The following is a 14,045-nucleotide window of genomic DNA, read 5'->3' as shown; positions in this document are numbered from 1 at the left end:
GGTCTATGGAATTACTTGAAATTCTTACATCTGAGTTGCCATCAGAGTCTCACCAAATAATTTTATTTTTTCTCTTTGTTTAATGTATTAGAAAAAGTAGTTCACTTTCACAAACATTGAATTAACAGTATATTGGAAAAAAAATGTGGGTTACTGAAAAATAATCTTTCAAATGCAGAGATTATATATATGTATAGTCGTGTCTAAAAGCATTTTGTAGCCTAGCTGAAGTCAAACACAGTATCAAGTTATTAAGTTAAATTAAGACCTGTTTTGATCAATTTCTGTTCTTTTTCTTTGTCAGGTTTCTGACATACACTTTAATGACTACATGATATGTAGTCATTTCAGTTCTGTTTATATTTGAAGCAAAAGGAGCAAAAGTAGAAAACTGCTAATACATAGGCTAACTGAAAGTTCAAAATGGTTCGATTCCTTCCTCCCTTGTATAAAATGATTTAGTTGTTTTTTTAAAAAAAAACATATGCAGGATATGAAGTTTTTGTTTGTGTGTATCTACTCGCAGAAAATGGGTATTTTCATCTCGGGTAACTCTGTCACTATTCAATTTTTTTTACTACTTTTATGACTGTGCCACACTGTTATGCTGGTAAGGAGTCTGGAGAACTACGATCACTGAACTTTATTGTTGTGCCATCTGAAGTTCCTTTTATCTGCATGGCTGCACCAGCAAAAGTGTTCTTTTTACCCATATAACATGCTTAGTCTGGGCGAGAAGGAGGACAGAATATCCTTTATTGCAGCAAAGTACTGTTTTGCTAGTGTAAGTGTATAGTCATAGAAACATCATGCTTGGAAATGCATTGTTCTTCCCATTCCACGAAAATTTTCTGATGTAGAACGTAGTCCATATATTTCTACTTGACGATACTGTATGTGACTTCATTTTGATTTTCCTTGGTGACTGTGCCTGCTGCTTTATGGACTAACTGTTCTTTACTCAAAAATCCTGATCATCAGCTCAGAGGCAAATGCATCCTTTTCAGCGCTGGCCAGCTTAAATACTTAAAATACTCTTATTCTTCCTTTTTATTCCAAACTGTCCATTTTTTTAAGTGATGACATATATGGCTGCCATAATTATATCTTCCAGGCAGGGAAATACAGCCAGTAACTTCATGTGGAATATTTGTCGGAGAACGTCCCTGACCTGCTGTAACTGAGCTGTCCTCTTTTTGTGACACTGAGTATTGACATTTATAAGAGTTTTCTTCCTTAGCGTAGCTCTATGATCAAGAGGAAAGATGACAAGTCACCTTGTAGTATTAGCGCATGAGAATGTCTCTGGAAGTTTTCAGTGAAGGCGGCCTCCAAAAATTCTCCTGCATCCTCTACAGGCTTCTTCATTCTGCTTAAACTGCAGTGGGGTACCTACAGACACTGTAAGGTATCCACAGTCCCATATAGCAAGTTCGTCCTATAGCCTCGAGCTTTACGATTAAGGGCAATTGGACACCCTGCTTTGACTACAAGCATTGCATCTACCTGGAGTGTGAGATAAGATAGAAAAATGTTTCCTACTATCCTGTGAGAGTGCCACTACTGTGCATTCTTCTTTACAGAAGTTACAGGTCTACAGAAAGATTGGGGGGGTTTTAATCCTGTTCTGTGTCATAAGATTGTTTTAATTAAATACTAACAAGAAATGTATGTGCTATTCTTAAAAAAAAAAAAACACAAAAACCAAAAACAAACCTAGATGACTGCTGTGACATCTGGGTGCTACTGCATTTATTGTCATACCAACAAATAGATTTTATAATTCTCACAAGAAAATTAAAGCTGCATTAGCAGTAAGGAAGGAATATTTTCTTGGCCTCTTGCCCTCTGAAAGTTTCAGTGGCTACCAGGACATAGCACACCGCAGGGAAGAAAGATTTAAATCTTGCCATGTCCTAAGGCTTTGTGTCTTTTAATATTCATAGTAAGGCATATCTATATAACTGTACGCTTGGAACTTTGGTCCCCAGCGCATTGTAAAGCGGGCATGTTTTACTCCTCTCCCGTTCTGCAGGAGATCTTTACGTTTCCCTGTGATACAAGCCCAGTGCCTGGGATTTCTCGTAGGATTCCAACTTCAGTGAACTGTAACTCTAGACATGCTTCATTAAATTAATATTAATTCTCTAACCGTACACATTCTAACCATATCTGAAGAACCTTTAGCAGCCACATATCAGAAACTTTGCAGAAGAAGTAAGTACCGTTCTTCTGGTTTCTAAACTAGCAAACCACTCAAAAAAAGCCATAGTTGTTAACGGCTTACAACCACAGCAGTACCTTGGCATTCACCCCGCAGGCATTGCGGGTGACCTTCCAAACCATGGCACAGATCGTGACCTGTAGAAAATCATGCAACGTGAAGGCAGTTTGCTGTCTCTCTCTCAGACTGGTATACATTTCCTGGGTTCTTATTAGATGATGCTTTTCAGGAAATAACATTTTTCTGGAAACAATCATCCACCACAGCTGTAAGTAGTATCAGCTGACTGTCAGTTAAGTGGTTGATGATATAATTGGTCACCTCGCTCTCACGCACACTTAACACAAAATGCTATCTCCTATTTGGGGCAGACCGAAGTTTTCCACAGGAGAACCTTTATAGGTGTACCATCTGACGCTCTGTGGTCAGCAGCCCTGGCCAAAGGGGTTCGGGAGGATGCTGTTCCCTGCTGAAGGGGGCGAGCCGTGACCTGAATTGGGAACGTGAATAGGTGAGACCAAAATAGGTGAGAGGCAAGCGAAGGGCCGCTTCCACTGTCTGCCATGCCATTTGACGGAGCAGGCGCTCGTCTTCTCGCACCGCTTTACCCCCGGGACACAGGCAAGTCCGTGGCCTTTGCTGGTCCCGCGGCAGCACGGGGCTGGAGCGCTCCGAGAGAGGATCCTGCGCGGTGCCTCTGATTTGGGCTGGCAGAGCTGTCGAGACAGCTGAGCTTTACTCCCCAAAGAGTGTCTTCACCTATCAGGAATGTGAACCTAGAAGACAGCTTTGTAGTGGGTCACCTTTCTGCGGTGAAGATGTGAAATTACTGTTTGGGACATGATTTGTTGGATTTCTGTTCCTATGTGCCAGTTATTTTTATAAGTGTATGGCACTTCCTAAGAATTACAGCTGAAAAGTTGAGTCTGGTCTTCAGCTTCCCTATTCTTCTGGCAGAAATTTTGGTTGTATGCTAACATGGGAGTATTCTGTAATCACTTCAGGAGTGAATCTCTAGCCTTCTTCCCAATGTACAATGATTCGTGGACCATTAACATGATTTATAGATCATACATGTGGTCAGTGTTTGTGGAAGGAGAGTGACAGGAGTTAATGTCGAGGGGAGCAACTGCATTTTATGATCTGATACCTGCTTATCCTGCACTGAAATGTCTTGAAGGCTGGCATGCAGAAGTGATTACGAAGGCGTATCCCCTGCTGAGACAATTCTACGCCCTGTTTCTGTGCCTACAGTACGCAAATAAAACCCATCAGGCACGGTTTTCTGCAGCAGGGGTTTCACGTTCCTGAAGAAAACACAAACCTGACTTCAGTTCTCCTTCTGTGTACCCGAGCAGTAAACTCGCAAGCCGGTAGGTTGGCAATCCAGCCTGTCAAATCCTGACTGTGGGGTGACTGGAGCAAGTAATTCCAGGTTTACCATGGAATGGACAACCACGGGAGATTGTCGTGGTGGTTTAAAGCCTCGTTGATGGAGGACCTGATTTAGTGTAAACATTTGACTAACGAATACACCGAGAGCCCCACGGGGGAAGCGGGCAGGTTGAAGCAGTGCGCTGCTGCAGGCACCTGAGCGTATGCTTGGCAATGACAGCCCTGCTAGAAGAGAATAGCAATAGTTTGGTTGTGTGGGTTTGTTTTTTTTAATTTGTGCAGCTTATGGAAGCATTTTTTTGCATCTAAGTTGATGTTAAAGCTTAAAGCCTTAGATGCGGATTGCATTGAGGCAACTGTCTTTTCTCTCCCTGCTTCTCTGACACGAACACAAAAGTCAATTCTGATATGCCTCCGTCTCTTTGTACTTGGCACTGTAGGTAAGCTCTAAAACACATAATGGCATAATTAAACCTCACTGTCTGTTTGGGAGTGAACCTGTTCTTTTTATTGCTGGTTTCTGCTCTGTTCCTCTGCTAAGTTGCCAATTCAGGCCTTAAAATATTGCTTAAATCTGTGAGAAGTGGTGTTTATTCTTGAGACATCAGAACAGCAGGAGTATTGGTGTGATGCCATATCTGTGAGCAGCAGACTTAATAGTTCTTTGATTATCCCTAAATCCTTTATTTTACAGATGTTTGACATCATACACGGTTCTCCATTTGAAATAAAATCTTTGCTGTGAAAACAATTTGTTCAACAGCAAATTCATAGATCTTTGGAGACTCCCTGAGTAAGAGTATCAAAGAAAACAGCTGTCTAATATGAAAAATAACATTGTCCTGAATCTCCTTCAGGTGGTCCTAACTTTGTTTTTTGTAGAAATGAACCCAAAAATTACAAGGCTGCATCGATATTACTGCTTTTTTAATATTATTTCAGATGGCTAAACAGAATTAACATGCTTGCTGCTGGCTATGCAGAAAGAGAGAGGATCAAACAAGAGCAAGGTAATGTGTTGTTATTTTGGTTTCTTCTGTCAGCTCTTATCACAAGTTCATCTGTTCTTTTTTCCCTGCTGTGTATCAGGCCTCATTCTCGTCATCCGAAAGCAATTCACATATCGGTATCACTGTTGTTGCTTTAGAGAATTCCTTCTCTCTGAGGGGTTTTGATTAGCTCCTGCAGATTCTGGTCCACAGACGCTGGATTATTTCCGAGAAGGCTGCAGAAGGTGGCTAAAAGCAGCAAATGTACTGCCAGTAAGCTCTGGTGTGTGGTACCAAGGAGTCTGTGTCCCCTATTAGAAGAAACTTAAGAATCTGCAGACTAAAAAAAATTTTCAGCATTGCATTTGGTGTTCGAATTCACAGGGGGCAGGAATGCATGAAATTGGTCTCAGGAACAAAACCATTCTTCTAAAGCCTGTTGACATAATTGGATTTCCCCTAAAGACTTTAAGGCCATTTTAATTTTCTGTGATTTCTACTATTTTTGCTATATTGAGGTGTGTGCTAAAGCCCTGTTGCTGGTTTACAGCATTTTACACCTGTTTATTTTTAACGTCTAGTATTTCATGGGTTTAACAAAGCAGCATATATAAAATAATAAGTCAGTTTGCTTTAGTTTGCTGCAGTAGAAATCCTGTTTGCAGACAGGGGGAAGAAAGGGTCAGTCCTCTGTTGTGTTGGGGAGGTTGTTTCCTAGAATTGCCAGTGACCTGGATCCATAGAAGCGTTCCTGTCCAAATAGCTGTTTTGGCAAGCAGCTGGCTTTTGAATCCATGCTCTTTTTTACAGATGTACCTGGCAGCAGGCACCAGAAAATTGCAGTGGTCATGATGATCCAGAGCTTATCCAGATGCCTGTCTGCCTGCTGCCCCCTGAGCCAAAACCTCACTTTTTAATTCTGTGGCTCTGCAGCCTTCATCAGTAAGGTTCTGTCTTTCGGCCCAAAAAGCTTATAGCTCGGAGCTGCAGCAGCAATGTATTTCATCTAGTCTTTTCTTTACAAAGACTACAGTTCTAACCATTTTTCAGGGAGAGTTGTGTTCAAAAGCCTATCACTAGGCTTCACAATTTGCCACATGGTGTCCTTCTTGCCCCCCGAAGTCACGATTCTGTACCAGCCTACGTGACAGCAGCTTCGCCCTGACCTTCTGGTCTGATACCGTCAGGAGGAAGATGCGCGTGGTCTGTCTCGGCAACGTGTTGCTGCCGTGCCATTTTCCTGGGAGGAACTGTGCAAAAAAACCTCCTTTTCCCAGTGAGAAGCAAGGGTTACTTCGGCAGCCAGGTGGAAACATCAAGAGAGTAGGATATTCTGTAGTGGTAGAAGATTAAAAGACAGCATCCGAAAATTACGTCTGCTGTGATTCATACCCGGATGGCCTCACCACAGAGCATCCTCGAGGGATCAGCCTGGGGTCGAAGAGCAGTGGCTTACAGCATACTGCTGTAATTCGGTGGTGGCAGCGTGCGTGGGAAGGCTTTTGGGTTCTGTCGTTCTCGCACGTAACTAGGTTGTACCTGCTGTTGCCTCCTTTCTAACCATGTCTTCCAGTAAGTGCAGCTGCTTATCCTGGAAGTGCTGCCCACACCCTGTTTTAGTCTGGTGCGGTCCTTGGCACGTCCCGTCATTCCTAACGCCAGGCCCTCCGCGTTCCTCCAGTCGTGTTCTCGGTGCCTCGCCAGACTGCAAATCAGTGTGGGATCCGTGCTCCCCAGGCAGCGCTACGATAACCAGTTTGGAGGGACCCGTATACCATCTGTTGCTGCTTGAAGAGGCTGTGAACAAACTCTGAATCCTGGAGTCTTCTAGGAAATCCTCTGTGTTAGCATTCAAAGCCAAATTCAAACTTTTATTGGCAGCAGGTTGGCACTAGAATCGCAATAACGTGTGGGACAGCGAGGGAAAAGGTGTATGAACAGTTATGCTAACGCTGTCCAAGTGCACAATTGCAGGCATCATACACCTTTCAAAATCCAGATGGATGTGGAGAAATATTTTTGCTACCAAGCAATCACTGAGTAATAAAATAGCAGATGATCCAGCTCCTAGACATGAGATCATGTGCATTCAGGCCTCGTGTTACCTATTATTAAAATGTCTGCCTATTGAAAATAATCAGTGAGACCCCACTTACTATGGAAATTATATCCCAGGCACTGATGGAGCTCTTTATTACTGCTCTAATGCCATTCACTCGAACTGATGTATCGTATACAGATAGGTAAAACTATATCCTCTTTGTGTTGCTTAGTTGTGGTCAGTGTGGGAATCAGTATCACGTTCCCCCCTCGCTGCCGTACAGTGGTTTTATGCCTCTGGTGATTATCCTTGGCTCCCAGCACAAGGGCTATTAGACAGCTCAGTAGTGTCCCTAATTAGCAGACGCACCAAGTTAGCAAAGTAAAACCTCTCTATCACTTCAAGCATTTTTGCAATTACAAAAACCATGAAGCTGGAATTTTCTATATTCAGTGACGGTACCAATTGACATTGCTGTTCAGTTCAGCCCTTTGCAGCAAAGCTTCATAATAACTCTGAAACAATTCAACAGTAGTTGTCAAACCTGTTTCAATTAGGAGTTGAATGGTTCTGAATCTAAAGTGCATAAATATATTTCAAGTGCTTCGGAGATGCACGAATCACCGAATTGTGGGTGTACTGCTGAATAAAATGTCACATTCTGTACGGAACGGTTTTATAAAAATACCATCAACTTTCCACATTAAATGCAATGACTGTTAGCAATATGGCAAGGGACTTCCTTGGATGGAGAAGTTATATCCTTTCCAGTCATATAAAATCAGAGAAAAAATACTAGCTTATATAAATAGAAAATATTTAATCGGCAAATGGCAGGTCAGTGTTAGTTTATAAATAATATATGCAGTCTATTGCTTATTCAGAAAGCTTTCAAGATATGCCTGGTGCATTGAGCTTGTCTGTCACTGAATAGGACAAAATCTGCAGAGAGAAATACGGCAACTTTTTGATAGCATTATACATGTTTTAGGTAAACTCTAAGAAGTTGGTTGCCAAAAGCGGACCATTTTTAAAAACTTGGTGGGAGGCTATTTTCATACATTTCATCTGGAAGCTGACCCCTGTGACTTGCAGAATTTTTCTAGACAAGCTGTAGGTTGCCAACAGAATTCCCTGTCTGAGGTAAGGTGCGCAAAAGCGTCGTCATACAGCCGTTTATTGTATGTGGATTTGACAGCAAGAACGGCTTTGTATTTTTAGCCAAAATTGGAACCTGCACTGAGGCTGCTAAATTTTACTTTCAGAATAAACAGTTGAGCTCCAGGTCTGCAGAAATGTCACTGAGTGATGCCGTTCTGACAGGCGTCTTGCCACACATCGCACCATTAGGCTTTGCTGTAATAGGAACAAACATGCCTATATGCCAATATTTTCAGGTGGTGTGAGTTGCTGGAAACAAGTTTTCTTAAAACTAGGAGTGATTTTTAAAAAGAATTTTCACCAATTTAGTCTTTTGTTCACCAAAAACTAATTATCTGCAGATTTCTAAAGACGAAACTCTTTGCAATTTTTTTTATTTCATAGTCATGAAAACTTTATTTATGCTCTTTGTTTATTATACTGTTTAAAGATAACCTCTCAGCTATAAGCTTGCAGTAAGCAAATTAAGAGACTCAGAGTTAAAACAGAGTTGTTTCTGCTTGGAAAAATTGAATAGACAAATAAGGCTGTCCCCACCATTACTACAATCTAAAAATACAGAAAATTTTAGGGACAGCTGTTTCAAGATGGTGTCATTTAAAGGTAAGTTTTTGTTTTGAAGAAGATTAGGTACAGTAGGTCATTAATCATACAATACAGTAATCATCACAGTAACAAAAAATCATTAGAGTCAAAATTACATGTTGTGCCAGCTTGGAATTTTGGTTTAGATCATTTAAAAAGCAGCAATCAATCTTTTTCTCCTCATCTATCAAAGAGAAAGTAGTAAGTCATGCAGTTCACTGAGCGCTTACTAGGCAAAGTGAAAATTGTCTGTGAATAGTCTGAGCTAAAGTGTCCTGTTGTACAATGATTTACCCAAATACTAGAAGGTAATACAGTCAGAAACAAAGTGCCAACAGGAATGTTTGCATAAGCCTTACAATGGGTAGAGATATTACAGTTATCCATGTTGAGTCGAGGCGGCAGTTAAGTGGTTTTCTTTTGTAAGGAATTTTAAGGTCCAGTATCCATTTAGTTAGATGCTGTTCTGCTTCAAAAAATAACTATAAAGTCCCACGGGGTACATTCTGCCATGTGTTTTCCCCTTTGACCAAGGTACCAAACATATGAAATGGGCTTGGTGAAGACTTGGTTGCCTGACAAAATGAAACCTCATAGCCCATTGAATTTAGCCCACAAGATCTGCGTCCTTTGTACTTTCTCATCCATCTTTTGGAACTCTGTGCTTAAATGTCATTGTCATATTTTTTCTTACCATATCACCTTTATGTTCTTGCATGGGTAGCAGGGCAGCAGCTGTTTTATGAAGCAGATACATGATATAAAGTTCTTCTGTCTTATCTTAAATGCAGCTCTTTGTTACTAGAGATTGAATTGGAAAGCTCAGGTAACTGGTAGTTTACAATGGAGAGAATGGGTAGAGAAATAGCATGAATTAGTCACATGTGCAATAACCCCTACTTGTTTGATTTGCCAGTTGGTGTTAATTACATTTGTTAATGTTATTTGCAGTCAACAAGACTTTAGCAAGTTACGTTTTTCATCTTTTCTGTTTGAAAAATGCTTCCGGTATTTTCTAGCCGATATATGTCCAATCATAATTATTTTTATGGCTGTATAAGTACTTGAAAACCTGATACTTGTATTAGGAGTATTCTGTATGCATGTAGTATTTATAAAGCGTGTACAAGAGTTAAATTTGTGGCTCATTTGCAGGTTGTTGTTTAATATCTCTGCAATGGGGCATTAGGCTTAGTATACCCCATAACGTTCTGAATTTTCCCTCTTGAGATTAAAACAATTCCAAGTTACAGCAGCTAACATTTCCAGAGTCAGCATTTGCTAGATTTTAACTCTTGGTAATACCAAGGATGGAGTTTCCAGTTGCTTTTTGTGAAAGCAAGTCTCTGATATACAAGTGTATCAAAATGTGTTGGTAGTTTTTGATCTGATCTGTATGTAACTTGTAGATTACTGGAGTGAGAGTGATAAGGAGGAAGCTGACACTCCATCCACACCCAAACAAGACAGCCCACCACCCCCGTACGACACATACCCACGGCCTCCTTCGGTAAGTCACCTGCAAATGTCTACAGAAATGACAACGGAAAGCGTCACTTTTACCTACTCTCCTGCTTAAAAGCACGTGCATGCGCACATTATGGCACTCCCCGCTATATTTTTGAGTCAGTACTTGACTTAAGGCATTTGTTAAGTAATGTGCAGCGCTAACTTCAACAGCCATCATGGCTGTTTTCACTGGTTTGTAGAGAACATGGATTTATCATCCCACTCACTGTGCAAAACAGATTAAGTTACAGAATTCTTTCTTCCTGTTCTTCATTCATGATGGACCGCTACTCATCCATGCAATCCCTCACCGCCCCCTTATCGACTTCTCTGACAAAATGTTGTTACCTCAGTAACAGCACAGACTCTTCTCTAAGGCTCCAACAGTTGTGCTGTGAAGCTTTACACTTGAATTTCCAGAGAAATGCCAACGTAAAAAGTTCTGTCTTATATCGCAAACAGTGATAACCAGTTGTTCGGTGGTTGTGAAAAAGTAGGTTTCTCTGTAAATTAGAACAAAAGGGGACTTGGTTTTTATTTTCTTCTTGAAGCAGCTGTTGGTATAAAACCAGAGTGTGGACTTCCAACTTATTCTGCATGGGCAATTTTAGTTTTCATGTCCGTATACTCAGACAGTGTTAACTAATGCATCTTACTTGAATATAACTTTTAAAATGGCAAAAATTTGGAATGAAAAATTGGGAAAGTCTGGGGAAAGAGAGTGTTCACAATGTTTAATTTGAATGCGATACTTTATGTTCCAAAATCATAGATCTCTGAACTGCACTGAAGCACTGCAGATGCGATTGCAAATAAATTTTTAACAGGATAGGATGACAGCATGCATTTGGGTGGTATTTTTAAGATTTTTAATGGACCAGGCACATCTCTTCTATGTCTTCCGAGGTGCCATATTCTGCAAAATTTTCTGCAGATAATCGTGTTGGCTTATTTTAAGGGCTAAGGAACATAAAGATACTCACTAGGTATAAGTATCAGTGTTTGGCCTACAGGTGTGACGTGTAGATAGGGGCATGCCTTAAGGTTAGGATCAGGGCAGGTTAATCAGGTGAGTCTGTGCCTTCGTTACTGAACTGGGCACCATCAGTGATGATGAAAAGGATGTGGTTATTACTAGAAGTAGTCTACTACTACTTCTAGTAAGACTAGACTACTAGTCTACTGCTAGAAGTAGGCGGCCTACAGCGATCTGAAGCTTGCTCCGTTGCTGCCGTTGCAGATGAGCTGCGCGAGCCCTTACGTTGAGCCGAAACACAGCCGGCTCTCGTCCACGGAGACCTCCCAGTCGCAGTCGTCGCACGAGGAGTTTCGCCCGGAGGCGGCGGGGAGCGCCACCGACTCGCCGGTGCGCAAGACGGCGAGCCAGCGGCGCTCCTGGCAGGACCTCATCGAGACGCCGCTGACGAGCTCGGGACTCCACTACCTGCAGACGCTGCCGCTGGAAGACTCGGTGTTCTCCGAGGCGGCCGTGGTGTCCCCCGAGCACCGGCGGCAGTCGACCTTGCCCACCCAGAAGTGCCACCTGCAAGACCACTACGGCCCCTTCCCCCTCGTGGAGGGCGAGCGGATGCAAGTGCTGAATGGGAACGGGGGAAAGCCCCGAAGCTTCACTCTGCCTCGGGATAGTGGCTTCAACCACTGCTGCCAGAGCCTGTCGGTCGGTGCCGCCGATCACCACGAAGAAGCGCAGCGGAAGGAGGTGGAGGAGGAGGAGGAGGACGAGGACGAGGAAGGCAAAGCAGCAGAAGAGAACCAGGAAGATAAAAGTAAGTATGGGATGTTTCTGTGGCTTTTCAAGAGTCCCGTTCGTGTAACGCAGAGGTGGGTTTTCCTTTTTCCTATCAAGAAAACCTGACGGTCTTTCAACGTCCCCCATGTTTCACCAGGTCCCCCTTGTGACACACCTCTTTGATGTGCCTTACGTATAAGCCTTCATAATCCAACAGAGCGCTGCATGAACTCTCACGATCACCAGGCACTTCCCCATAGGCTGGTCACCAGTCACCTCTACTAGTAGTTCTTAGTTATAAATGAATTTTGCTTCCATGCTTTCTTCACACTTCCACTTGCACAGTATCATAGAATCGAATCATAGAATCATTTAGGTTGGAAAAGACCTTCAAGATCATTGAGTCCAACCGTCAACCATGCCCACTAAACCACGTCCTGAAGTACCCCGTCCTCCCCCGCTAACACACATATGTCTCAGGACATACGTAGTAAGATTTCCAGCCAACCCCATCTGGGTTGTGAAAAACACTCAGCAAATCCTGGACTGCAGGGTCAGGCTGTATTGTGTAGTATTCAGGCGGGCAGCTCTCAAGACAGCCCAGAAGCCGTAAGAAGTTGAAAAAGAGAGTGTATTTTCCCCAGTTCCTCACCTTGTGATTTGTAGAGAGAGAGAAGTTCAAAAAACATCTCAAACAAACAAAAAACTTCATAGAGAACAACTATGTGACCAGCGGGGCTTAAAAAAAATCATAACGCTGAGTAACTCTCTTTTACGTGGCACATTAACTCCATAGATATTAGTGCTACTTGTCAAAAATAATCCAAATAAACAGGGATTGGAGAAGGTCCCTGCTCCTCCTGAACGTGTAAACACATTTCTGTGTCTGTTTCATGCTCTGTCCTTCACTGTCATTTATGGAGCTTCTCAGCGTGTGTTGCTAGCAAAGTTGAGCCCACAGCCAAGTTGTAGGGTCAGTCAACAAAGCCTGCAACCACGAACCGTGGGGTTATGCTGCGATTAAGTTACCTGAAGCGGCGAGGAAGGCAGGATGACCCCTGAAGATCTCAAAGGGTCTGTGCTATCTGGTTCCTTCAAATTTAATTTTTTTCACTGCCCTAAAGGAATATAAAAATGGTAAAGAGATAGGAAAGGGTAATGAAAGCTTTGGATAATTAACTACCTACCCAAGTAATTCATTAGGTTTAGTACTTTTGTTGAGCATTAAAATTCATGTGGACATTATTTAGTCTACTTGGGAGACACCAACAGTCTTCCATTGCCCTTATGCTTTAGTCAATCGGTTCTGAACATCTCAAACTCTTGACTTGAGGAAAACAGTGATTTCTTTTGCAGATATGAAATTTCATGCCATTAAAAGTTTAAAAAGGCATGATTTCAGTTGCGGTCATGCATGACACTTTCCAAAAACCTATACATTTATTAGGGTAATATTAGACTCTTGCTGACTGTGAAATGAAGCTGTCTAATTAACAGGGTTAAATTTCATCAACCATGCAGAATGTTTTATCCTATTTTTAGCCTTCAATTTTGGTTTTCAAATGGGTTTTTACCGTTAGCAATATGAAAATATTTTTAAAAGAATTCCTCACAGTCAGTGAAAAGGGTCAAGGAGACTTCCCACTGGAGTTCCTTTGCTGTTTGGGCATTACTCAGGGATACTGTTGCAGGGCCTAAGTTGTTAGGTGTTTTAAATCTCAGTTTTAATGCTTTTGGGTTCCTGGATGTAACATTTTATAGCGTACAGAACTAATAAAGGGCTAGTGCTTGATTTAACGGGCCAGAACTTGGGCTTTTCTCCATCTTTCTATACCAATTTCCAAAAAGGGAGAAAAAAGTTTAATTTTTGAAGTGGTCTCCCTGTATACACGCACTCTTATTTTTCTTTGAGTAAGAAGGTTTTCTTGGTTGAAGCTTTAACAGGAGATTGTTTCTGAGACATTAATGACCAGCTAGACAAGTAAAGTGCTCATGGTTAATTATTGACCATGAAATTATAAAACCAGAAAGAAAATACTGTTTAGTCTGTTGAAAAGTTTAAGTGTTGAATTGCTTGTTGCTATGGCTGCAATGTTCTGTTTGCAACACTGGCTTTTTCCAGTGCCCTTACCAGTAAAAGGCGGGAGGGATTTCATGCAAGTGGTGTTCTTAAGTGCAAAATCCAGTTTCTGAGCTGAGAGATTCGCTTATAACTGCTAAGTCCGCTAAGAGGATGGGTGCCCTTGTGCGTGCTACATCATTGCTCCCCTCACCTCCATTGCTCTGGGAAAGCGAAACATTGCAACTGGCCGGAGAAGGGGAATCCTCTCCCTTTTAGAAATGTTTTAACCTCACCTTGAACCTTCCCTGACCTGGTATCAGATGAACCTT

At 41.9% G+C, this 14,045-nt stretch overlaps 1 protein-coding gene across 8 annotated transcripts in view; it reads left to right on the top strand.

Annotated features, from left to right (window-relative positions):
• Nucleotides 1-14,045, top strand: part of CNKSR2 (connector enhancer of kinase suppressor of Ras 2) — a 212,888-nt gene that overhangs the window by 161,319 nt on the left and 37,524 nt on the right. For all 8 annotated transcript variants that reach the window (XM_049835197.1, XM_049835195.1, XM_049835198.1 and 5 more), the window contains 3 exons: nucleotides 4,562-4,629; nucleotides 9,805-9,905; nucleotides 11,145-11,691. In XM_049835197.1, coding sequence (XP_049691154.1) covers nucleotides 4,562-4,629; nucleotides 9,805-9,905; nucleotides 11,145-11,691 — 716 coding nt within the window. The remainder of the gene's footprint in view (nucleotides 1-4,561; nucleotides 4,630-9,804; nucleotides 9,906-11,144; nucleotides 11,692-14,045) is intronic.

This window comes from Accipiter gentilis, chromosome 32 (genome assembly GCF_929443795.1).
Source record: "Accipiter gentilis chromosome 32, bAccGen1.1, whole genome shotgun sequence".
NCBI classification, from domain to species: Eukaryota; Metazoa; Chordata; class Aves; order Accipitriformes; family Accipitridae; genus Astur; species Astur gentilis.
Note: the sequence above shows the minus strand (reverse complement) of the source record. Positions and strands in the feature narration are given on the sequence as shown.